General features: G+C 34.6%; 1 protein-coding gene across 1 annotated transcript; it reads right to left on the bottom strand.

The window, feature by feature from the left end:
• Positions 1-8,864: 8,864 nt before the first annotated feature.
• Positions 8,865-12,081, bottom strand: LOC18008733 (cytosolic isocitrate dehydrogenase [NADP]). Its single transcript, XM_006391267.2, has 14 exons — positions 11,887-12,081; positions 11,324-11,367; positions 11,124-11,233; positions 10,951-10,988; positions 10,787-10,864; positions 10,654-10,707; positions 10,471-10,572; positions 10,254-10,339; positions 10,053-10,156; positions 9,903-9,971; positions 9,708-9,823; positions 9,594-9,628; positions 9,254-9,519; positions 8,865-9,167 (listed from the first exon to the last, which is right to left on the bottom strand). Exons 1-14 carry the CDS (start codon positions 11,933-11,935, stop codon positions 9,080-9,082), a joined length of 1,239 nt encoding a protein of 412 aa, XP_006391329.1. The 5' UTR covers positions 11,936-12,081; the 3' UTR covers positions 8,865-9,079.
• Positions 12,082-25,507: the final 13,426 nt, after the last annotated feature.

The raw sequence follows: 25,507 nt of genomic DNA, 5'->3' as shown, positions 1-25,507 counted from the left end.
CTTGAACGCCGTCTTCCATTCATCCCCTTCCTTCATTCTGATCTGATGATACCCACTCTTCAAGTCTATCTTAGAGAAGATTGTCGATCCACAGAGCTCATCCAGCATATCATCTAGTCTTGGAATCGGATGCCGATACTTCACAGTGATGTTGTTGATAGCTCGGCAGTCTACACACATCCTCCAGGAACCATCTTTCTTTGGCACCAACAGAACTGGAACCGCACATGGACTCAAGCTTTCTCGGATATGTCCCTTGCTCATCAGCTTTTCCACTTGCTTCTGCAGCTCCTTAGTCTCTACAGGATTGGTTCGGTATGCTGGCCTGTTAGCTAAGGCTGATCCTGGTACCAAGTCAATCTGATGCTCTATCCCACGAATTGGAGGTAGCCCTGGTGGAATTTCTACTGGAAAAACGTCCTTGTATTCCTGCAAAATCTCAAACATAGCACTAGGAAGCTCCTGTGAAGGGTTAGTACTAACAAGGGATTCCTTGTACACAAACATAAAAGTAGTCATTTCAGGATCAAAGAGTTTAGAAAATTCACTGTGGTTTATGTAGAGGCTGTTGGCGACTTTCTCCTTCTCCTTGAGCTTCATCAGGATCTGATCCTGGTAAATCTCAGTAGGCGTGAGAGGTAGGAGGGTAATTTTGCGACCTTTGAACTCGAATGAGTGCTTGTTGGTGTAACCGTCGTGTATCACCCTACGATCTGATTGCCACGGTCTGCCTAGCAACACATGACTCGAACCCATGGGAATGACGTCACATAGAATCTCAGCTTCATACTTCCCAATAGATAGAGAAACCATCACTTGCTGAGATACGGTCAAGGCTCCACTGTCATTCAACCACTGAAGCTTATACGGTCTTGGATGAGGAATAGTCTTGAGCTGGAGCTTCTTAACCATCTCTTCGCTTGCAGCATTAGTACAACTTCCTCCATCTATGATCAGGCTGCAAACTTTTCCTTGAATGAAGCATCTCGTATGAAACAGGTTCTCTCGCTGACAAGTCTCTTCAGGTTGACTCTGAACACTCAAAGTCCTTTTGGCAACCAGCATCTCGCCCACGACAGCAGCTTCTTCCTCTTCCTCTATTTCATATTCGGCCTCTGAATCCTCTTGAGGAACTATCTCTCCTCCCTCTTGTAACAAGAAGACCTTCTTGTTTGGGCAATCTCGAGAGTAATGTCCCATTCCTTGACATTTGAAACACCTCACATTGCTGATAGAAGTACCACTTCTTGGTTTGAACTCAGCTTTAGCTTCTTCTTTAAGTCTACTGGAGGGTGGTTTGATGTCTCTGGAGTAAGCTGGCTTGCTGATCTCCTTAGGCTTCGGCACACTAGGCGTAAATGTGGACTTGAAATTTCGCCTCTTGACTTGAGATTCCACCAATTCAGCCTTATGCACCATCTCTTGTATATCTGCGAAATCCTGAAGTTCCACCTTGTCCTGAATTTCTCGGTTAAGTCCTCCAAGAAATCTCGACATTACCATCTCTTCTCCTTCTCGTAAATCTGCACGAATAAGCAAAGTTTCCAATTCCTGATAGTAATCTCGAACAGACTTCGTACCTTGGACGAGGCGCCTAAGCTTGTTGAGTATTTTGCGCTGATGATGGGCCGGAACGAACCGCTTCCTCATCTGTATAACGAGCTGATCCCAAGTAGTAATCGGAAGTTCCCTCAGGCGATTTCTGGTGACTCCCAACTGTTCCCACCATAGAAGCGCATACCCATGAAATTCTGACACTGCGATCTTCACCCTGTTGAGCTCGTAAGTTCCTTGGACCAGAAAGTTAGACTCCATCTTCCTTTCCCAATCTAGATAAGCTTCGGGATCATTAGTTCCATGGAAAGGAGGATACTGGATTTTGATGTGACGCAGCTGCTGATGTAGAGGATCATAATCTCGTCCATTTCCTCGGCCTCGATCTCGTCCCACAGTTTCTCTGCTATGATCAGAAGCTTCGTCCTCCTCATAGTATTCTGGGTCTGATTCCAGGGTAACTCGATGCCCAGCAATATATTCCTCTCTGCGGTGCTGACGATCTACCCTTGGGCCATCTCGATCTGCATCAGTAGGATTCCTCCTCGGATTAAACGTAGTTTCTCTGCCCCCAATTTGGCTTCGGCTGGACTTAGCTTTAGTCCTGGCTTCGGAAGGTGTTGGGTGGCGTGGGAGTTTCCGGGAAGATCCTATGTGCCCTTTACCCTTAGCTAAGCGCATTGCTTCTGACGGAGTTGGAGTTTGAGACGACTCTTCTCCACTTGCACTGAGATCTTTGAGCAGATCACTCATCTTGGTCTCGAACTTGTCGTTGAGTTGTTCGATTTGTTGGGTGAGCTGAGTTGCTATGGCTTGATTCGCTTCTTTGATTTGTTGAGACATTGCTCGGTTCAGAGCTTCCATTGCCTCAGCCGAAAGCTCCATGGTACCTGAAAAAAAAAAAAAAAAAAAAAAAAAAAAAAAACTCGCAGTAACTTGTTCTAGAAGGAATCACAAAAACAGCAAAACTAAAATCATCATTAAAAAAAAATAAATGATCCCCACGAAATCTAAAAACAAACTTAACGAAACTAATGAAATTTAACGAAATTTTTTTTTTTTTTTTTTTAAACTTAACAGAAATCACAAAAAAGATTTCCTAACAAGCCTACACGAAAAAAACGATGAAAAACGAGGCCTAACAACAAAAATCGAAGACTAACGAATCCCTAACACACTAACAAACAAGTTACGAGATCACGAAACCCTATCACACCTAACGAAATCGTGCAGACTCCTAACAACGATTCTCAGACTCGAAACTAAACAAACTCGACACGAAATACACTTTCGACGAACACGATCTATCCTAACAGCGATCGATCCGAGACACAATACAAGAGAGAACGATGCGATGATAAGAGAACTCGCTAATATGAAACAAAACGAATCAAATCGATGCACACAGTCACAGAACTCGCTAACCCTAATAACACAGAGACGAAAATTCAAAGCACAGAGATTAGGGTTAGAGTTTCGCTCAGCCTTTGGTTCAGAGTTGGCTCTGATATCACGTGATACGATCCAAGGTGATCTACTCTGAAGCAAGAGGCAATAGACGTGGCAATGTGGTGGATGGAATGCAGCGATGATGCGATGGAGTGGTGATGGTGGCTGGTGGATCGGATCGATGGTTTGTGATGGTGAGATGATCGATTGATAGTGTGGTGGTAGTGTGATATTCGAATCGATGATGATGAAGGATAGAAGAATCTCTTGTAAACAGATTAGTTTGTAAGAGATTCGAATTTCAGAGTTTTTAGTTCTCAGAAATCAAAGAGAGAAGAACACGTTAAAAGTTTGATCAAAATTCTTCACTGAATATGACATAGGTGATTTTCTCTATTTTATAGAGTAAGAGAGAAAAATCGCAGCCCTAATACAAAACTACATGAAGTCTGAAATAAAAACAACACGAAGTTTGATTTAAAAATAAAACAGCGAGGCGTCCCTTCTAAATCCTAAGTGGTGCGCCTAAAACAACTAGTGCACAAGTCATTGTGACTTTGCACGTTATTACCCATTAGTAACAACTTCTAAGTAACTCGACGTAGCAATGATTTCTGCCTCGTTAAAAACCTTGGAGAAGAACCTCCTTGCCTTCCAAAATCTTCACCAAGGAAAAGAGTACAGAATCATCACCTAAGTTACCTAGTCATTGTTAATGGGTTCTTCATTCTTCAAGATAGAGATGTTGAAGATGTGAGCTCCAGCCTCCTGGTGATCGCTGTCCTCTGTGGCAATGAGTGCGTGAGCCTCCTTAGCCATCTCTCTAGCTCTGGAACGAGTGATCCTGCCAGCTACCTCTGGTTCCTCCTCCTCTGAGCTGGTCACGATCATATCAATATGGGTTAAGTAAAAGTAACTGGGTGATGGGTATTTTACTGTCTTCACTCACATATTATATTTCATATAGGTAATCTATCTTACTAGAAGTTATTTTTCTGAAAGTAGTTGTGTTTAGGGAACTTTTCATAATATGTGATGAGACCAGAAACCAAGACAGATTGTTTTATTTCTTATCTATCCCTTAGAGTCATATTAAGTCAAGAGTTGTTTATGATGCGCTAAGAATATTTGAGAAATCCCTCGTAAGATGTTTTAGCTCAATAACCGAGGCAATACTTCATAACTTTGAGTCTCAAAGTACTTTGAGCATTATGATCTCATAAGTTTTTTCTCAAAATTCTTTTTTTTTCTTTAGCTATATAAGACTTTTGATGTGGAGGATTCACTAAATGGCAACCACATAGTATACTCTCATACTAGATTGTAGATAAAGGCAACTCGTAGGCATATTATTCTTTGGGGAGATAAGAATTAGAGCTTAAACTGTCAATACATAATGGGTACAATCACGAAGAGGGTTTTGAATGATCAAAAGTATAAAATGTTATTTAAAGAATGGAAGAGATAATTATACAAGAGGAGATATTTTATTTATATCGAACATTCACAAATTACAAAGATTCAAGCTTTCTCTCAGACTCAATTACAAGACTTAGTTTGGTTTATGCAAGCACCCAAACCTCTTATTTATAGTGATGGAATTACACACTTGGCTACCTAACTTAGAGTTATTACACACGTGGATACCTAACTTAGAGTTATTAAACACGTGGATACATAACTTACTCTCATGCATAATTATTTATTCTTTACTTATTCAACATGTCCATAATTATTTATTAATTTACAAATACATAGTGGGTACAATCACGAAGAACGTTTTGAATGATGAAAAGTATAAAAGATTAGTGAAAATACCTTAGACTAGCCTTTAAGGTTGACGAAATGACAAATCTAACCTAACATATTTATCGTCTTACAAGACTAACCTTATAAAGTTGGTCTTATATCATAATCCAAATATTGAATATATTACGAGAATGCCATTATGGTTGATAAAAAAATATTTTTTGATTATTAATAAAATAAAAAAATTTATTCTAATATTTTATGTTATTACAAAATTGCCATTTTGATTTTTTTTTTCTAAAAAATTTTTTTTTGGGAAAAATTTTTTTTTGTGCAAAAAACTATTTTTAAACAAAAAAAATTAAAAAAAGATTAAAAAAAAATACAAAATCAAAAAAAAAAGAGAAACCCCTAAATTCATCTTTTCTCTCTCTCTCTCTCTAACGGCGCTGCTATACTTCTTTCCCTTCTTTCTCTTCTTCTTAACCTTCCATTCCTTTCGTGCTCTCCTCTTTCTCTTTTTTTGGTTAAATTTTGTTGCATGAATAGTTATCCTTAATGAATTTCAAAGCATGGATGTTTCAGATAGAGAAAAAGAGGCATAGCCCTACCGATTTCTTGTACCAAGGCGCCTCCAATGTTTCCAAGCTCGAAGATCTAGATCTTTCCATGGCTTCTACAATTTGTTCTATTATTACGTTATTTTTCTTTCTTAAATTCTGAATTCTTTTATTTTATTTTTCTAGATCTGGGTTTTTGGATCTAATATCGATGATAAACTATGGAGATGCTATGGTTGGCGGTGACAAGAAAACTTAATTTTTTGTTGTTGTTGCAGATAACTTGTTTAATATGTGGTTCTCTTCAACGGAACAAGATTCCAGTGAAAGAAAAAAAATTTCTGGTGGATAGTAGATTTTTGTTGTTGTAATGTTTGTAACGTGTAATGGTAGACTTATTTTAAAAATAATAAGTGCTTTGATAGATTTATTAGTTACTTGACAGTAGATTTATTTGATAAAACGATATGTGGTTTGGTAGATTTATTAGTTATTTGATGGTAAATAATTTTAAAAACGGTATGTGGTTTGGTAGATTTATTAATTATTTGACGGTAGATTTATTTGATAAAACGATATGTGGTATGTTAGATTTATTAGTTATCTGATGGTATATTATTTTAGATATGTGGTTTAGTAGATTTATTAGTTATTTGATGGTAAATTTATTTTAAAATACTATGTGGTTTGGTAGTTTTTATTAGTTACTTGATGGTATATTTATTTGTTAGTAATGTTTCATCTTTTTACCACATTTGCTAGTAATGTTATTATTCAATTCAAATAATTTTCTTTACTTTCACTATGATGTATATCCTAAGTGAATGAAATTTAACCAAAACACATAACTAAAATCATTTAACATTGTGATGTTCAAGAGTTTATGTAAATAGAGTTAAATACTTAAATGTAACAAAATATTCACAAATAAAAAATCAAAAGATCATAAGTTAAGAGATGGTTATTACAGACAAAAAAACAAAAAGGACATAAGATAAATGTTTAAGTGAACTAATAGGACATATATGTTCAAGGTTAATATGAAAAGCAATGTTATCTTAGAGGAAAGATATAGCAATCATAGAAAAAAGATTCATGCAAGAAATTTTTGACCATTGACTGTGACGACTATACCACAAAGACCAATAATCATCTGTGATCAAATCACAGTTTACAGGCATAATCTCAGCAATATCGTGCAAAGAAATCGACAATGGTAACAAAACTAACTCAAATATAACCATGGAACAAGTCTACCATACATCCGGAACATGTTTAATATACGACACCCCAAAACAAGTCTAGCACACTTCTGGTGTTTTCGTATATTGCTGAATACTTTTATGGCAAATAAGTAATTTCAATTGAAAATGTCAAATGTCTACCAAAAACAATGTAACTAAGTTTACTACAAGCAATGTAAATAACTCTACCATAAGAAAAAGTCTACCATCAAGCATCAAATATGTTTATCAGATCGAGGTTATCTGAGTAAATACCAAAGTTATTTAATCTACCACATGAAGCTCAATATAAATCTATCATACGTGCAATAACTCTACCAATTGATTGAAAAACTACTAGAATAACAAAAAAAAATCTACCAACATTTTTTAAGTCTACCTCATGTAACAGTAAATCTACCACTCAACGGAATAAAATCACAAAATTTTTACTTGAATGTAAATCTACAACATAACCAAATCTACCATAAAAGCGAAAAATCTACCAACATTTTATAAGTCTACCACATATAACAGTTAATCTACCACTCAATGGAAGGAAATCACCAAATTTTTACTTGAATATAAATTTACCACATAACCAACAAATCTACCACAAAAGCGATAAATCTACCAACATGATATAGCTCTCTACCAATTTCAACAGTAATTTACCATAAAAGGGATAAATCTACCGTCACGTTATGAAAATAATGTAACATAAATCTACCACCAAAAGAAATAAGTCTACCAATGCAGGAATTAAATCTACACCATTGTCAACAAATCTACCGACAAAGTCAACTATTCGAGTAAGTCAACGATTTTCTTAACAAGTCTACCAATACATTTGACAAGTGTGTCATACATAACAACAAATCTACTGAAACTTAATAAATCTACATCTCATTGTCAAAACTCTGCCAAGAAAAGTCTACCAATTTTTAACAAATCTACCAACTCTCAAATAAATCAACCATCGTCCTAATAACTCTACCATCTAAATTTTTGCGTTGACCAAAATTTGTTAAGTCTACCGCCAAACCCTGGTAGACTTATCATTTTTTCAGTGCTATTTTCTGCCTACGTGATATTAAAAAGTAATAACATTTTCGTAATTAGGTTTTTTTCAACAAAGGCGAAAATGGTGTTTTGGGTATACTAGATTAGTTTTATAAAAAATAAAAAAAGTGCGCCAAACAATCAATAAAGATACTTTCTAAGGTTAGTACAGTAATCCTCCCTTTAAAAAATGGAAGAGATGATTATACAATGAGAAATATTTTATATCGAACACTCATAAATTATAAAGACTCTCAAGCTTTCTCTCAGACTCAATTACAAGATTTAGTTTAGTTTATGCAAGCACCTAAACCTTTTATTTATAATGATGGAATTATACACATGAATACCTAACTTAGAGCTATTACATATATATGGATACTTAATTTAAGAGTTATTACACACGTGGATACCTAACTTACTCTCATACATAATTATTTATTATTTACTTATTTAATATGTGCATAATTATTTATTCCCCCTGTCTTTAAAAGAGAAGTAGATTTTGTGTCTGCATGATCTGAGGAGGAATCACCATGTTGTTGCTGCAGCAAATCCTTGTGGCCCAAGTAAATCCGTCGCTTGGCCAAAGCTTGAAACTGGGTCAACGAGTTGAGAGAAGTTGTTGTCATGGTTATAGAGAAAGATTGAAAATCTGCTCTGGTCTGGTTCGGTCTGAAGAAGAACCTGAAGCTTGTCTTGGAACATCCGTAAACGAGTGTCCAACGAATGCTCAATCTCCAAGACTTTATGTGAGAATTTGTGTAGTTTTATCGAGAGATCTCTTCTTCTTCGTCGTTGATCTTCTTGTTAAGAAACTTGTATTGATCCTCAGGCCATGTGTTGATGAGTTCGCCGTCACAACCGTAATACAGGATGCAGACTTGGATGTCGCATTGAGTCGAGAGCTCGTAGGTGATCTATTCTCTCATAGAAATTCGTGTTCTTGAAATGGGTTTTATTCCTCACAAACAATTTGATTTTTCTCTTGTCGAAGAAGAAGAAAAAGAATCCATTGTTGAGGATACAAGAAGAGAATATAATTTGAAATATCACAATTGGATAGAAAACACCTATAACTTCAAAATTTTATGCGATATATAATTGTTGAATTCTTTCATGATTCATCTATAGTTTAGCCTCAAAAAATAGTTTGAATTCTTAAATTTTCAAAAGCTAATTGTGCTTTCACGTCAGATTCTCGTCTCCACACTTGTTTTTATGTTTACGTTTAAACTATACACTACATCAAGGGAATCACCATACGAATCAAATAAAATTCGTGATCTGCATAAATTATAAATAAGAAAGAAAAAAAATGTCGCAATGTTTAGAAAATATTATAAAGAGAGGAAACAAATCGTTCTCAATATTCCCCTTAAACCAAAAGTTTCTCTTTTTTATTTCTCCCAATCCCACCAACCACTCTCACAAACCCACCAGATAGAAATTAATGACTGAGTAACTGAGTCTTTAGTTCTCTTAAGCTTTGATGCCGAGTCTTGCTTTGAGCTCGTTCGCAACTGCATCGATGAACTCTTCCGTGTTCAGGTAAGTGTCCCTCGAGAGCCTGGAAACAAACCGACAATAAACATAAATCAATCAAAGCAAATCTTGACAAGAAACATGAAATTCAAGAGTGAAGAAGAGATTTACTTTGAGCCGTGAATGATGAGTGCAAGATCTTTAGTCATTTTCCCAGACTCCACTGTACCGACACAAGCAGCTTCGAGCTTCTCGGTGAATTCCAACAGTTTTGAGTTGTCATCTAACTTAGCCCTGTGTGCAAGACCACGAGTCCAAGCGAAAATAGAAGCTATGCTGTTTGTGCTGGTCTCACCACCTTTCTGGTGAACCCTGTAGTGACGTGTCACCGTTCCATGAGCTGCTTCAGCTTCAATCGTCTTCCCATCCGGACAAACCTAATCGAGATAACACAAACCATTGTAAAATTTAGACACTGATATAAAAGGTGATTGTGTCACTGATATAATACCAAAACTGATGTCATCAACCCAAGTGATCCGAACCCTACAACACATTATAAAGAACAAATTAGCTAACAGAAACATAAGCAAGCCAACAAATTCATTCACGAGATCACACAAACCTTGTGCCAAGAAATCGCTTTGGACATCACCATCATAGTTTTTGCATGCCCACACATAGCCTCCTTCGCTCTTAAGAGCGTAAGCCACCATATCGTCGATGAGACGGTGCTCGTACCTAACCAATTTAATCATTTAGTGTCCTCCATAGTCGAATGATACATAAGGCACCATGATAATGGCGCGTGGCGACTCACCATATACCAGCAGCTTCATACTTTGACTTCCAGCTAGCTTCATACACTTCTTGGAAGATGTCTTTGAATCTTCAGAGTAAAACAAAAACTGCAATCAACATCAAATATTAACGAGAAACTCTCTCCTAATAATGATCAAATATCACATACCTGCCATCGTATTTCTTAAGAATGGTGTTCTTTGTGCTAAGATAAAGTGGCCACTTTTTCTCGTAAGCAGTGTTCATCGATGCCTCAGCAAAAGCACGGATGGACTGTAATATAAGATAAAAATGTATATATAAAACTTTGACTTGGAGGCCAATCATGAAATGAACAAGTAGTTAGAAGAAAGCGTAAGTATAACTATACCTCATCAGTATTGTACATGGCCATAGCAACACCACCTTCACCGGTAAATGTAAAGACTTCAGTTTCAGTTTTCCCATCTTTTCCCTCTGAAGATCAATGACATTACAGAGTTCATTAGTACTCGACAGATGAATAGGAAAGAAGAAGTGGTAAGAGATTACAAAATTGTGCAATGCCATCCCCAAATGAAATGACCGATGAAAGGTAGTAGGTTTACCAAAAACCATAGTCAGTTTTCCTGGTCCCTTGATTACAGCATCAGTGGCACGGTACTGATCTCCAAAAGCATGTCTTCCAATGCAGATGGGCTTAGTCCAGCCTTAGAAAACAAAAAAAAATATACTCAGAACCCTTTCGCAATAAAACTGTTAAAGCAACTAGCCCATTTGTCAATAATTACCTGGGACAAGCTTGGGAACATTTTTGCAGATAATTGGTTCTCTAAATACAGTTCCTGTTTAAGACAAACACAGTATAAGGCAACAGAGAATGATATTACCAGACGCTTTAACATAAAATTGTGTAAATCTTACCGTTCAGAATATTCCTGATGGTACCATTTGGACTTCTCCACATCTGCTTCAAACCAAATTCTGTGACACGGCCTTCATCTGCGAGTGACAAAAAATCAATACTTTAGTAAAAATGATAAGACTGGTAAAAAATTTTCAATTGCAAAATATCTATCTAAATATACCTGGAGTGATGGTGGCACACTTGATCGCCACATTATACCTAAAACAAAATTACAAGCGTTAAACATTGATAGAATATTCCACACAGAGCATAACAGAGATGCAACATAAGTAAGCTTCAAAGAAGCAGACCAAAAAAAAAGTGGTCAAGTATGTTCCAAGTTCAAACACATACTTTTTAGTGGCTACAGCACTTTCGACGGTAACTTTGTCATCCGTAGCATCACGGTGAGGAAGACCAAGGTCGAAGTACTTGATATCCAACTCCACGAAAGGGGTAATGAGCTGAAAACATTAAAGCAAACGATTTAGAAAACACACGAACACAAGAACTATCCGCATTAGAACATGCAACGGAACATGTTTAGCTTATACCTTATCCTTGATGGACTTCCAAATAACTCTGGTCATTTCATCACCTATAACACAAGACAAATGAAGCATAAGAGTGAGTAAAAGAAACCAAATGTTCTAGATTTAGGTCTCAAGAAGCTGAAAATTATCAGAGAAACTATTATTCACCCAGTCCTATTTTCTGATCCGACATTATCAAAAAAAGGATCTAATCAAATATCAAATCTATTTTTGCCGGTTTGAAGCTATAAATCAAATAGTTTTTCATCAGATCATAAGCTAAATCAATCAATCGACAAACAGAGCTACGATTTTTGTTGATCTATCAACGTATATACAAGTTCAGAACAAGATCATTCCAATAAAAAATCACGTAATCACATACCAAAACTGAATCGTAAGTAAAACTAGTTTACAACATTCCATCAAATCGGATCAGAGAACGTAACAACGAAACTTCGATAAAAACTAGGGAAGCGAAACTATTACGTTTCATTTTCGTATATAATCAACAAAGAAGATCTGAATAAAAAAAACCGAAAGAGAGAGAGACTGAGTGAGAGAGACAGAGAAGGAGATCTCACCATCCATCTCGACGATGGGATTTGCCACCTTGATCTTCTCAAACGCCATGGCTTCTCGCTAGGTTTTACGAGAGACGATCTAGATTTTTAAATCGCCGGCGATCTACGAACGAGAGAAGTTTCCCGGCGAGAGACGCAGATCGTCGAAGGAGGGAGATGATTTGCTGGTGACTGGAGTAGGTGAAAAAATGCTGTGCAGGTAGAGGGAGGCTATATTTATGGTATTTAAAAGTTCGGATATTATTTTGGACCCCATTATTCTCACTTATTCTATTTTTGGCCTTCAATTTTGGATATGATTTTGGACCCCATAATTATTACTTAATCCATTTTTGTCCCCACTTTCATTTTCTTTTCGTTGTAGCCGCCACTTGTTCTAGAAGGGAGGTCGATTAAAGAAAACTAGATTTTAACCCGTGCCTCCGCACGAGAATGTTTTATTTTTTATTTTTAATATAAGTTGCATTTATCTTTTTTGTTTAGATATAATTTGTTTTTGTTATTTATTTTGTTAAATCAAAAAATTGTTATCATATTTTAATTTTAAACAGTAAAATTTGTATATTAGTAGAATAAGAGTATACGTTAATTAAGTATACATTGATCTAATGTTAATTATAAACTTTGTTATTATGTGAATTTAAATTTACACATAAACAATCCTTATATCTATGAATTTGCTAATTCATCCGTTTAGTTGTCTTAAATCATTTTTAATATCTTACATGTTTTGACAAACTAACCCGTATAAGACTATAATTATAATTTTTATAACCCTATAAATATTTACTAATATGAAATATTTGGATCAATTGATTATGAAAAAATATAATAAGATATTTATTTACTATTTGTGCTATTAAAAAAATGTGTGTATATATATATATATAAACGGGCTAACCTGTTAGTTTAATTGTATCAAATCATATATATATATATAACTCTAATCAGCTCGATCATATTATTGTATAATATAAATATTTATTAATTTCAAATATATGATATTTTAGACTGATTGTTTATGATAAAATACGATAAAATATTTATTAACTATGCATTTTTATAAAAATATTATTTAAATTTAAAATTTAAAATTAAATCTTTCCTGTATTAAAGAAATTCTAAAGTATTAAAATTATTATCTAAATTTTCGTAATAAAATTTAATTATAATTTTTTTGATTTTTTGAATTTAAATTAAATTGAATGAAAATTTTTGTAACTAAATTTAATTCAAATTTCAAATTAGATGACCTAGATTTTAGGAAATCTAAAAATATTTAAATTAATAACTAATTTTCGAAAATTAAATATAAAAATAAAATAAAATATTATAAAAAAAAACTTTGGGAGTGTTTGGATGCAAGCACTAAATGTGCTTCTGTTTTAATAGAATAGATTCAACCTCATCCACTCTTAAAAATAAACTAGGTGGTAGTCCGCACCATGTGCGGGCGAAAGTGTGTTAAAAATAAAAGTCTTATTACTTGTTTCGAGAGTGAATGAGTGATGATCACATACTCTAATTTTTATAATTTTGAACAGTTAATAATGCATAAAGAGATCAGATGTTTAACTTAAACAGATGAAAAGAATAATACTGTGAATAATTTACATAATACTATCGAACGTGAAACACAAAAAACTTGTAACTCATCAAACTTAAAAAAAAAAACAACAAAGAAAAAGAGAGCACTCATCCTCCAGCTCCCTCGGGTTCGACGAAGCATTCTCTTGATTAAGCCATCGGTCAATCCAAGATCAAAACAGGGCAATAGCTAGGTTAGAGACATTCATCCATAGAATAATTGATGTGTTTTGAATTCGGTAAAATATATAATGTCAGAAGATTTAACACAAGATATAACTGGATGATCACATCTTTAAACTATTAGCTTTATTACAAATAAAAAACCAAACACAAATATAACAACAATGTTAGACATTTGACCAACCAAAAAAGATCTAATAACCATAATGAATATATTGTTCCATTTACTAAAACATTGTAATTACAGAAGTTTTTTTTCTGTAATTCCTTTTATCTCTCCCTCGCTAGAAAATTATCTCTATTTTCTTGCAAGTGTTTGTCATTCTAATCGGTTCTTCCACATGTTTCTCTTCTTCTTTCTTAACTTATTTGATTTATGTTTCTTCTTCTTCTTAATCCTTTTTGACTGTGAGTTATTCTTTATCATCTTTTTCTTTTCCAACAGTTGTTTTTCTCCATTCTCTTTTGGTTTGTTAGTCTTTCTCCTCAGATTATTCTTTTTTATTGTTTTCGTCTTCTCTGACTTATTATTCTTTAGGTTTTTCTCCATCTTCTACTTCTTTATCTCTATCTTCTTCTTTTTCTTCCTCTTCTCTATATTATTAATTTTCTCTTTTTCATGGTATTTTCCTTAATTTCTTGATCATCTTGAGCTTCTTCTTTTTTATAATCTGTCTTCTTCGACTTCTTCTTCTTGTTTTCTTTTATTTTTATCCATCTTGTTCTTGTTCTTCTTCCTTCTTATAATTCATCACATTTTTCTTCTTTTTCTTACTTAATTTCTTGTTCTATATTTTCTTAGCTTCCTTCCCCATCTTCACCTTCTCATACTTTTTCATCTTCAACTTCAGTTTTTCTTCCTTATCTAGAACATATATGTCCTCGTATTTTCTGAGTTTTTCTTAGTCAGCTCTCTCTTCTTCTCCTCCTCTTTTTTTGATCTCATCTTCCTCGTTTACTTCTTCATCTTCATCCTCTTCAACTTTGACTTCTACTTCTTTATCCTCTTTGTCTTCTCCAACATCTGCTTCTTCTTTTACTTTTGTTTTTTCTTCGTCTTATTTCTTTTGATTTTTCTTTAATCTATATTCTTACTTATCTCGTCTTTGTCTTATTCCTCTTCTGCTTTGTCTTCCTTTGCTTCCTCTTCTGATTTTCCTCATTGTATTATTCTTCTTCTTTTTCTTATTTTCTTTGACTTTTTTTTCACAATAATCATAATCTCAACTTCTGCTTTTTTCCATTTTCTTACTCCCCCTCTTCTTCCTCTTATTCTTCTACTACTTTGTTTTCTCATTTTTTATTATTCGCTAACTTCTCTAGTGTCTGATTCTTTTTCTTCTTCTTCTTCAACTTCTCCATCTTGTTATCCTTGTGCTTATTCATTAGTTTGGGTTATCCACCTTTTTATTTTTCTTATCGGATTTAATTGATATGACTTTGTCTTTGTCTTTTTTGACTTCTTCGTCGTCTGTTCGTTTTCTTTTTCTGTTTCTTCTTCTTTTGTATCCTTCAATTTCTTCTGTAGTTTTTTTTTCTCTTATTTTCAATATGAATTATAACTGATAGTTGCATTGATTTGTACAGATTCAATTTCCTTAAAGGTAGTATAATAATTTTTGTGCAATAATAAAAAAAAAGAGAACGTAAGATTTGTGGGCTAACATGTTTTTTCATCGTTGTTTTTCTCTGTTTATGCTACCTCAAACGGAGGTTTCATAAAGCTTTTTTCATTCAATCAAAATAAAATTCAGATGAAACACTTTTACAATACACAACTTTTCAAAAACGATGTCTCATTGGAAATTAGATCATTACGTCCGTTTTCACATGTAACATAATAATAAAATGATCAAAAGTTGCAACAAAGCTGTAGAAGTTCAGAAATAAATTTGTCGTCATTCTTATTTCCTATTTTGTTCTCTTAGTTTACTTTCAACCATCTTGGCCATCTCTTCATTCTCTTTCTTCATATCATTCTTATGCCTGTATTGTGTTCCTCTTCTTTATTGTTTGTAAACGTCTTTTTATATATTTGTGTTCATCAATGTTTAGGAGTAATCAGTTATTGTTTGTAAATATAAATTGACCTGAGCTTCTTTATTGTTTTTCCTTAAATCTAGAGTTCATCCCGCAAACTATAGCTGATTGGCTCGAACTTTTTTGAAATCCTATCTTCCAGTGGATCTAACAGGTAATTATAAATAATAATTATTGTTAATTAGTTTTTTACAAATTTAAAATAGATCTTATGTATACGTATTTTCTTTCTTATTTTTCGTTACCGAAATGGTAAGGTAAAACGTGTTTCCCTGTCCAAAAGAACAAAATAATAAATTAGAGAGAATTTGCGAGTAGGATAGTATAACAAGTAAAATATTTTTGAACACTTTAAATTTGTAAAAAAATAATTAACAACAATTATTATATATAGTCACCTGTTAGATCCATGGGAAGATAAGATTCCAAAAATTTGAGCCAATCAGCTATAGTTTACGGGATGAACTCTAGGTTTAAGAAAAAATAATAAAGAAGCTCAGGTTAATTTATACTTACGAACACAAATATAATAAAATAAGTTATATATACAAAGAAGCTAAGGTTAATTTAATAAACTAAGCTATTTATAGAAAAATCGAATATAAGAAAATAGGCTATCTATACAAAAAAACGCAAGTTAATTTAAGAAAATAAGCTATCTATACAAAATTAACATCTCCTTACGAACAAGAAAATATAAAAGATGTTTATGAACAATAAAGAAGAGGAAAATGACCTCAAAAAACAGTGACGATTGTTGTAAGTGAAAACATATGTAGACGATACGGGTATATATAGTGTAGGACAGATGTTTTAGTGTTTAGGGTTTCTTTGTTGGTGGCCTATTTAACTGATTAGTGGCTATGACCGAGAATAAATCTGCTGGCCCATTAACAAACTCGATAAAAAAACCATGTTACACATATTGACACGTAGGATTAATGAGCATCCTATCAAAATAAATTTAAACAACACATTTATAGATTTTAATAATGACACATAAGCGAATCGCTCTGGAGACAACACATAGGATTTTTGACTTTGCAAATAATAGTATAGATATATGAATTCGGAAAAATAATACACTCTCTACGTAATATTTGTCGTTGTGAAATTTAAGGTACAATTATATACAATGTATGGTTTCGTTGGGATGAAGACGGATTACAGATTGCTATGTGGACGTTTTTGCCAAATGCCAATAGAAAGATGTTTAGTGCGTGCAAGATTACACTTTCGCTCATCTCCATATACTCAAATTTCTTTTCAGAAAGACTCCACTTTCTTATAGGAGAACGTTAATTTCTTTCTTTTTCACAATTTTTGTGTGTTAAAAGTTATATTTTTAAGATGCAAAAAGGAGCAACTCTTTTATTTTTGTTAAAATTTAGGTTTCTTTAGTTTTCACTATTTCTAAACTCGCAAAGGAGCATAATAAGTTGCAGAACAATCACGTAATTTTGTTTTAGTGTTAGCGTCAACGAAAGTTATGAAAGACCCACCCCTATACTATATTAATATAAATGCTATTATGTTTTTTTGTCAACTATATAAATGCTAATATAGTAATATGTTAAACCTAAAAAATGATAATATGTTACATTACATACGAAACCTAATACAACTATTAATACACTGCTAATACACGTAGGTCGTACCTATCATCTCAAGATCATCATTATAAGTTTTCATAAGCTAACCCATGGTAAATGCTCGACAACTAGAATTGTCGTCACTAGACACACATGATATTTAAGGTTTTTTAATCTAAACGTGGATACAATTTAAAGATCATATTATCTGAATCCACTTTATATATAACTTTTAAATATATATATATATATATATTAAATACTCATATAATTAATAAAAACTATTTTTGTCAACATAATGAGTCATATATATATATGTACGAAGAGTATTTTATTCTACTCTACTTCACCATTTTTTTCTATATATGAAGAGTATATATATATTATATAATATATTTATATTTATATATATCATCGTGTACTTTAGAATGCATTATGATTATGAGTAGTAGTTGAACCAGAATGCAGAAAAGTGGTCACTTCACATGCACTTTGGGGTGGGGATGGTCCACCGATGCAAATATTGTAATATAACAAAATTTTATAATGGTATATCATAAAAATACTGACCACCTAATTATTGAATGAACATCGATATTAAACCAAAACCCAAACAAACTTAGCAAGTCGGTTAAGTAGTTATATAGAATTTTGGACATATTTCTTTATTAGATGAGGAGTTATATAATTCTAATAGAAAAATGAAAAAAAGTATTTATTAAGTTATGCAAGATACTATATATATGTAAATCATTGATGAAGTTGCATCAATGAGAGATACATGTTTTGGTATGTTTAGTTTTAAGAGATTTTCTAAACATAATTAGAGAGTTATTTTTATAAATAAAGTTTGTTATTGATTTAAATACTTGAATTGGTATCAGAGCTTAAGGAGAAGCTTGAGACCTGCGATATCTAACCATGGGAGATATCGTCGCAAACCCTAACCCTATTCCGAAGGAAAATATTCCTTCTGCGATCAAGTGCCATATGTTAACATCAACAAATTACACAGTGTGGGTTATGAGAATGAGAGTCCTTATGCGAATCCATAAGGTGTGGGAAACAATCGAACCTGGTTCGACCGATCCCAACAAGAACGATATCGCTATAAGACTTATCTTTCAATCTGTCCTGAAGGTTCTTATTCTGCAAGTCGGCGCACAAGACTCTCCAAAAGAGATATGGGACGCGATCAAATCACGGCATCTAGGAGTTGATCGTGTCAAGGAAACGAGGCTTCAAACCCTAATGTCCGAATTTGAGAGAATCAAGATGAATGAGTCGGACAAGATAGATGGCTTCGCAGGAAAGTTATCTGAACTAGCTTCAAAATCAGCTTCTCTAGGGCTAAAAATTGAAGAACCAAAACTTGTGAAGAAGTTTCTCAACAGTTTGCCTAGGAGTAAGTTCATTCATATTATCGCCTCTCTCGAGCAGGTGTTGGATCTAAAGACGACGAGTTCTGAAGACATAGTAGGAAGGCTTAAGGCGTATGAAGAAAGAATTCTCGAGGAGGAGAATCACGGAGACACCCAAGGCAAACTACTATATGCTAACTCAGATCAACAAAAAAATTTGAGCTCAATAGGGAGAGGGTGGTAGAGGAGGCAGAGGAAACAGAGGACAAAGCAGAGGAGGCGGGTCTAACTCACAAGAAATATCAAAAATTCAGAACCAATCGAAGGAGAAGAAGGATCGGTCGATGGTGATCTGTTATCGATGTGATAAACCCGGGCACTTTGCATCTGTCTGTCCTGAACGACCGCAAAAGACACATGAGGCAAATAAAGTGGAGACAGAAGAAGCTGATGAGGCACTTTATATGCATGACATGGGTTTTTGAATGAGGAAAATCTAATACCAAAGAACTATGAAGGAGAAGAAGGACTTTGGTATCTAGATAATGGAGCAAGTAATCACATGACAGAAAACAAAGCATTCTTCTCTGAGCTCAACGAAAACATAAAGGGCAAAGTGAAGTTTGGAGATGGCTCTTGCGTGGGAATAGCTGGAAAAGGATCGATTCTGTTTCAAAGTAAAACAGATGAGCAGAAACTCGTATCGGATATCTACTATATACCTGAGCTCAAGAGCAACATTCTGAGTCTAGGACAAGCCACCGAAACCGGCTGTGATGTCAGAATGAGACAGGATTACTTGACTCTCCATGATCCGAGTGGAAGACTCTTGGTGAAGTTCATATGTGATGTCGTGTCAACTGCGTGAGGGAACAAGTTTTACCCTTAACAAAACAAATGAAAGCCACAAGTGCACAGCTAATCAGTTGTGGTATTTAAGGATTGAACCCACAGAGTGTGCCTGGTATTCTTCTACGGTTTTTAACTTTATGTCTAGACTAGATTGGTTTTTAAAGGTTGGTTGTTTGTGACGAATTAAACTAAAACAAGAGAAAACAAATAAATCTATCCTAGAAAGCAAGTATAGAAATCGAATGAAAGGCTAATAAAGCAAGTAAAATATCGAATGAAAGACTAGTAAAGGAAGTAAAATATCGAACTAAGGGAATTGAAATGCAGGTTTAAGTAAGCAAATAAAAATCGATGGAATTGTAAACTATGGCTAAGAACGCTGAGCTTTTGGGAACTCTAAGGGATCATAATCGGTTTTAACACTAGGGTAAATAGATTGGGATTGACGGATATCGATATATAGGTTCTAGAGCTAGAGTACGGCGGTATGACTACGTCACTGTCGTAATCATAACCAACTGTTTCTCGCAACCCTGACCAGTAGGTTTCCACTCTGGCCCTGGAAGGGAGAGAACGCAAGAGCTGCACAAGACTCGTCAATACTCACGATCTCGCTGCAGGTAGGTTTCCACTCCTACGGAAAAATTGCCTGTTTCATTCTAGGGCTGATACTTAATGAAAACTTTCGCAACACTAACTATCTAGATCAGATACTAGGTGATCAATCAAGCATACATGCAATAAGAACAAGAATAAACAGAGAACATGTCGAAATCCCAGATCTATAAACCTAGATGTCTTAATCGATTATGAGAGTCCCTTTCGGGAACCCTAAGCCCAACTCGGGATCTACTCAGACATGGCTGAAGTCGACATCATCATCGGTTTTAATAAAAGTAATGAAAAACAGTAAAGAAAAGAGATAAAGAAAGATTCTCTATTGAAGAACTCGGACTTGAACAATCTTCTACAAAAATCTCATAAAAACGGCTAAAGGAAAAGGGTTTCTGTAAAGTATTGAGGGTTTTTTTTAAAAAACGACCTAAATGACATGTATTTATAGTCTCCAATATTTCATGGTCTCTAGGGTTCCGGAATTGAGGCTGAGAATGACTTTGGGCTTCAGATATATAGGCTTTAGGTCGGAGCTTGATGGCCGCGGTCGGGAGTGACGTGACCACGGGGATTGAGTGGTTGGCCGCGGTCGGGAAGCTTCTGACCGCGGGAAATAGGTTGTTGGCCGCGGTTGCGTGCTTTGCTGGCCGTCTTCGAGTGGCTCCGGGGCAAATGGAATATTTTGAGATCCAACCGTTGGAATGTCTCCAAACCAAGTGCATTTGAAAGCTGGTTGATTCTTCTATAAGTTCTCCAATTTTGAGGGTGATCAGACGGTGAGAAGGTCTTCGTCTCTCCATGAGAGTTCTGACGGTCTGCATTTATCCAAAAGAGTCTTTTTGTTCCAATTTGTGCCTCTTTATCCCAAATTACCTGAAAAATCTTTTAAAATCCGGAAACATAGAAATCCTTTGAAAAACTTTGAAAATGGAGTAAAAACACCTCTAATAGATATTAAAGTGATCCATAAAAATGGTCAAAATCCGGTGTTATCAATATGGTCACCCAAAAGGCTTAACAAAATCAACCTGAAGATTGGAAAACCGATATGCCTAAACACGAGTATAGAGGATGAGACTTGTAGATGGCATGCAAGGTTGGGGCATATCAGTTTTAGAACAATAAAAGCTATGTCACAACAAGAGACGGTTTACGGTCTACCAAAGATTCGAGAAGAAAAAGGACTGTGTGAGTCATGTTTAGTAAGAAAACAGACTCAACAAAGCTTTCCAAAAGCATCAATGTTCCGAGCTTCAAGACCACTCGAACTTCTTCACGCAGACTTGTGTGGTCTGATTTCACCACCAACTATCGCAGGTAACAAATACATATTTGTTATCATAGATGACTTTACAAGATACATGTGGTCGATCTTGTTAAAAGAGAAAAGTGAGGCGTTTGGGAGATTCAAGGTGTTCGAAGAGCTAGTTGAAAAGGGGCTTGGAAGAGTAGTATTGACTCTTAGAACCGACAGAGGAGGAGAGTTTACCTCAAGGGAGTTCTATGAGTTTTGTGAATCAAAAGGGATCAATAGGCATCTCACAGTTCCCTACACACCACAGCAAAGCGGTGTTGTGGAGAGGAGAAACCGAACCCTAATGGAGATGACTAGGAGCAGTCTTAAGGCTATGAAGGTAACTAATTACTGGTGGGGAGAAGCAGTTTGACACGCCACATACGTAATCAACAGAGTACCTACAAGAACCCTTAAAGACATGACTCTTTATGAATGCTTGCGAGAGAAGAAACCAAGTCTAGAGCACTTAAGAGTCTTTAGGTGTCTCGCATACTCAAAGGTGGAAGCTGCAAATCTCAAAAAGATGGATGATAGGTCACAGATGCTCGTACACCTTGGGATTGAGCCAGGATCCAAGGCGTATAGACTCTATAATCCAGAGACAAGGAGAATTGTAGTAAGCCGTGATGTGGTTTTTGATGAAAAGGCAAGCTGAAACTGGAACAAACCAAGAGATGGATCAGTAAGGGATCCCGGGATGTTTCAGATGAGATGGGGTGAAGTTATTGATGCAGGAGAATGACCTGCAGTAATTGGTTATGATCTAGAAGGAGAAGAAAGCGATGGGTGTCAAGCGACACCATCGGTGGTGTCAAGCGACACCAATGAACAAGGGTGTCGAGCTACACCATCAGCAGTGTCGAACGACACTAACGAACCCGAAGATGATCATAATGCAGAAGAAGATCTACCTAATGTAGCGATACAGAGCCATCGCTTCAAAGATCAAGTCGTCCGGTACGCAAGCCAGGGTATCTCGATGACTTCGTCTTGCAAGCAGAAATTGAGTGTGAGAGACTGCTACTCTCAATAGATGATGAGCCAAGGAACTTTAAGGATGCGAGAAGATCATTAAAGTGGAAGCAAGCATGCAGAGAAGACATAGACTATATCAACAAAAAAAGACATGGTTTTTAATCGATAAACCGAGGGAGACAAAGATCATTGGTCTCAAGTGGGTTTTCAAGATCAATAAGAATGCAGATGGTACTATCAATAAGTACAAGGCGAGACTTGTGGCTAAAGGATACGTACAAGAATCAGGCATCAATTTTGATGAGGTATTTGCACCTGTTGCAAGATTAGAAACCATAAGATTGTTGATAGCATTGGTAGCATCACATGGATGGGAGATTCATCACTTAGAATTGAAGACATCATTCTTACATGGAGAATTAAAAAAAAGACGTCAATGTTGAACAGCTTGAAGGATTTGAGATAAAAAGGCAGGAACAAAAGGTATACAAGCTTTCAAAGGCTTTATACGAACTAAAGCAAGCTCCTCAAGCTTGGAACACAAAGTTAGATCAAATCCTGAAAGGAATGAGTTTCATAAGATGCTCCAAGGAAATCTTAGTGTATCGCAGAGAAGAGAAAGGATCATTACTAATAATTGCTATTTATGTGGATGATTTGTTTGTCACAGGAAACACTCTCAAGGTTATAAGTGAGTTCAAGACAGGGATGGCAACCAAGTTCGATATGTCAGACCTTGGAAAACTAAAATGAGAAGCTTGATAGGAATCCAAGACATGTCCAAGATCAAGTCGAAGCTTAAGAAGGAGAATGTTGAATAAGCATCGACATTAAACCAAGGCCCAAACAACTTAGCAAGTCGGTTAAGTATTTAGATAGGGTTTTGGAAATATTTCCTTATTAGATTATGAGTTATCTAATTCTAATAGAAAAAGGAAAAGTGTCTTTGCTAAGTTGTGCAAGACACTATATATATGTAAGTCATTGATGTTGATGAAGTTGCATCAATGAGAGATACATGTTTTGGTGTTTAGTTTTGAGAGATTTTCTAAACATAATAAAAAAGTTATTTTTATAAACAAAGTTTGTTTTTGATTTAAATACTTGATTAACCAGATCCAGTTTTTTGTTTTTTTTTTCTCGCATTCCTATTGTTTTTTGCAACATATCCATTTTTTATAATTCTCTTTAGAATTTAGATTTACAAATTTGAAGAAAAAAGCCAAATAAATAATAAATATGTAATATTAAAGTATTTTAATGCTTTAATATTACTAATACAACTTTTTATGTATATTTGATATTCATATAGGTAAGTGTAAAATTATTTTAATCATTAAGATCCAGTTTTTTAAACTATGGTGAATTTAAGTATTTATCTGTTTAATATAAAATATACATAGTCACGAGAAGGTTAAAATTTTATTTTTAATAGAAGGGATATTAGCAGGATATGGAAGATTTATGAAATATATAATAAAGTGTTTATGAATGATTTTTGTATTTAATGTAAGGTTGATATAATAAAATGGAAGATTTTTCCAGTGAAAAGCGGATTTAATTAGACTCTAGTTGGTGTTCGTGCTTGTACATTTCCTTCAATCAACTGAAATGTTTTTCATCTAAAACAATAATATGGTATGTGAGCTAAAGTCAAATGTGATTACGAGATAGAAGGGATATGAGGGAAAAAAATCTTTGGTTGGGGATAGAATTTGAAAAATATGGTAAATATTAAAAGTTTCATTATATTTATAATTCTATATGTAATATGTGTTATTATTTTTTGCTTTTTCTTCAATTTCTCTCATTGTAATATGCAGGGAAGATTCTTTTTTTTTTTAGTTGACTCACTCTCAAATCAATATATAGGACAATTTCTCTTTAGCTTTACATATATGTTACTAAAAAGACAAAATTAGATGTGCGAGTCTTGGAGTGTCCTTGTCGCCTTTAAGATCAGATGGATTACTTTTGATGGTTAACAAGAGAAAGACTCTTCAAGAGAGGAACAGTCGTCTAAATCCTAACGTTCCCAAAACTTTATCTAAACCATTTAGATGTGGACGTTTCAGGTTCCATCAAACTTCTTTCCAAAGATCAGGAATTTATTATATATGAGGTAAGACGCAGAGATCAGGAAATTGTTTAGTCTGGGGCACATTTGTTTTTAATTTATTTTTAGTTAGTAAATTAATTAAAAAATATAATTGTTAGTAATTATTTTAAAAACTCTTATAAAGACATTCAGTAAGTTATTTGCGTTTTACCTCATCTTTTTAGTCCAATCTTTTTTTTTGTCGGCATGATCCAAAGATAAATCCTCCAAATTATTTTTAGATGTTAAAACATATTGTTTTTAAAATATCTTTTGATTCTTTTCATGTATACCTAAGAAAAAATAACCATGTGATGGTAACAAAGCAACAATGGATTCAGGCTTCAGTAATTTTTTTTTATGTTTGGACTGGAAAATTGGCTAATTCAGACCTAAACTTGTGGAAAGTGTTAAAGTTAGGCTTGAACTATTTTTCTAGTTAAAACATACTTAAACCTTATAAAAGTTTGATTTTCATCCGTAATCTATGTGTATTGCGCTTAAATCAATTTCCGTCCATAAATGTTAACGATCCGTTAAATCACGTATACGTGGCATCAACATCAACGACGTCGTCGTTTTGGACTTATGAAGTTTAACAAGTAAAATACATAAAGCGATGTCGTTTATATCTTCTTCAACCCTTCGATACTTGACTTATCGACGACTTAGGGATTTAAAAATCAAATTCTTCAGTCTTTGGATTGTTGTTCGAATTCAATGTCTTCTTCTAGCAGTTCGGGTATTAAATATTTTTCCCTCTTATGTGTTTGTTAGTGTATTACGTTGTGAGTAGATTTCTTTTTTTTTTCATCTGATAACTACCGCCATTGTTTTGTTTGAAGTAATCTCCTTCAAGCGGCACGAGACTGAGCGGGAAAGAGGCATACCATCGAAATGTCGATGTGGTGCCCGAGCTATTATCAGAACTTCGGAGACGTATCAAAATCCGGGGAGACTATTCTACTGTTGTCCGTATAGATCCAAGGAGGTAATGTATAGTCTCTGTTAATTAATTTGT

The sequence above is a fragment of the Eutrema salsugineum genome, unplaced genomic scaffold (genome assembly GCF_000478725.1).
Source record: "Eutrema salsugineum unplaced genomic scaffold, Eutsalg1_0 scaffold_9, whole genome shotgun sequence".
Lineage (NCBI taxonomy): Eukaryota > Viridiplantae > Streptophyta > Magnoliopsida > Brassicales > Brassicaceae > Eutrema > Eutrema salsugineum.
The sequence above is the reverse complement of the archived record's forward strand: the minus strand, read 5'-3'. Positions and strand labels throughout refer to the sequence as shown.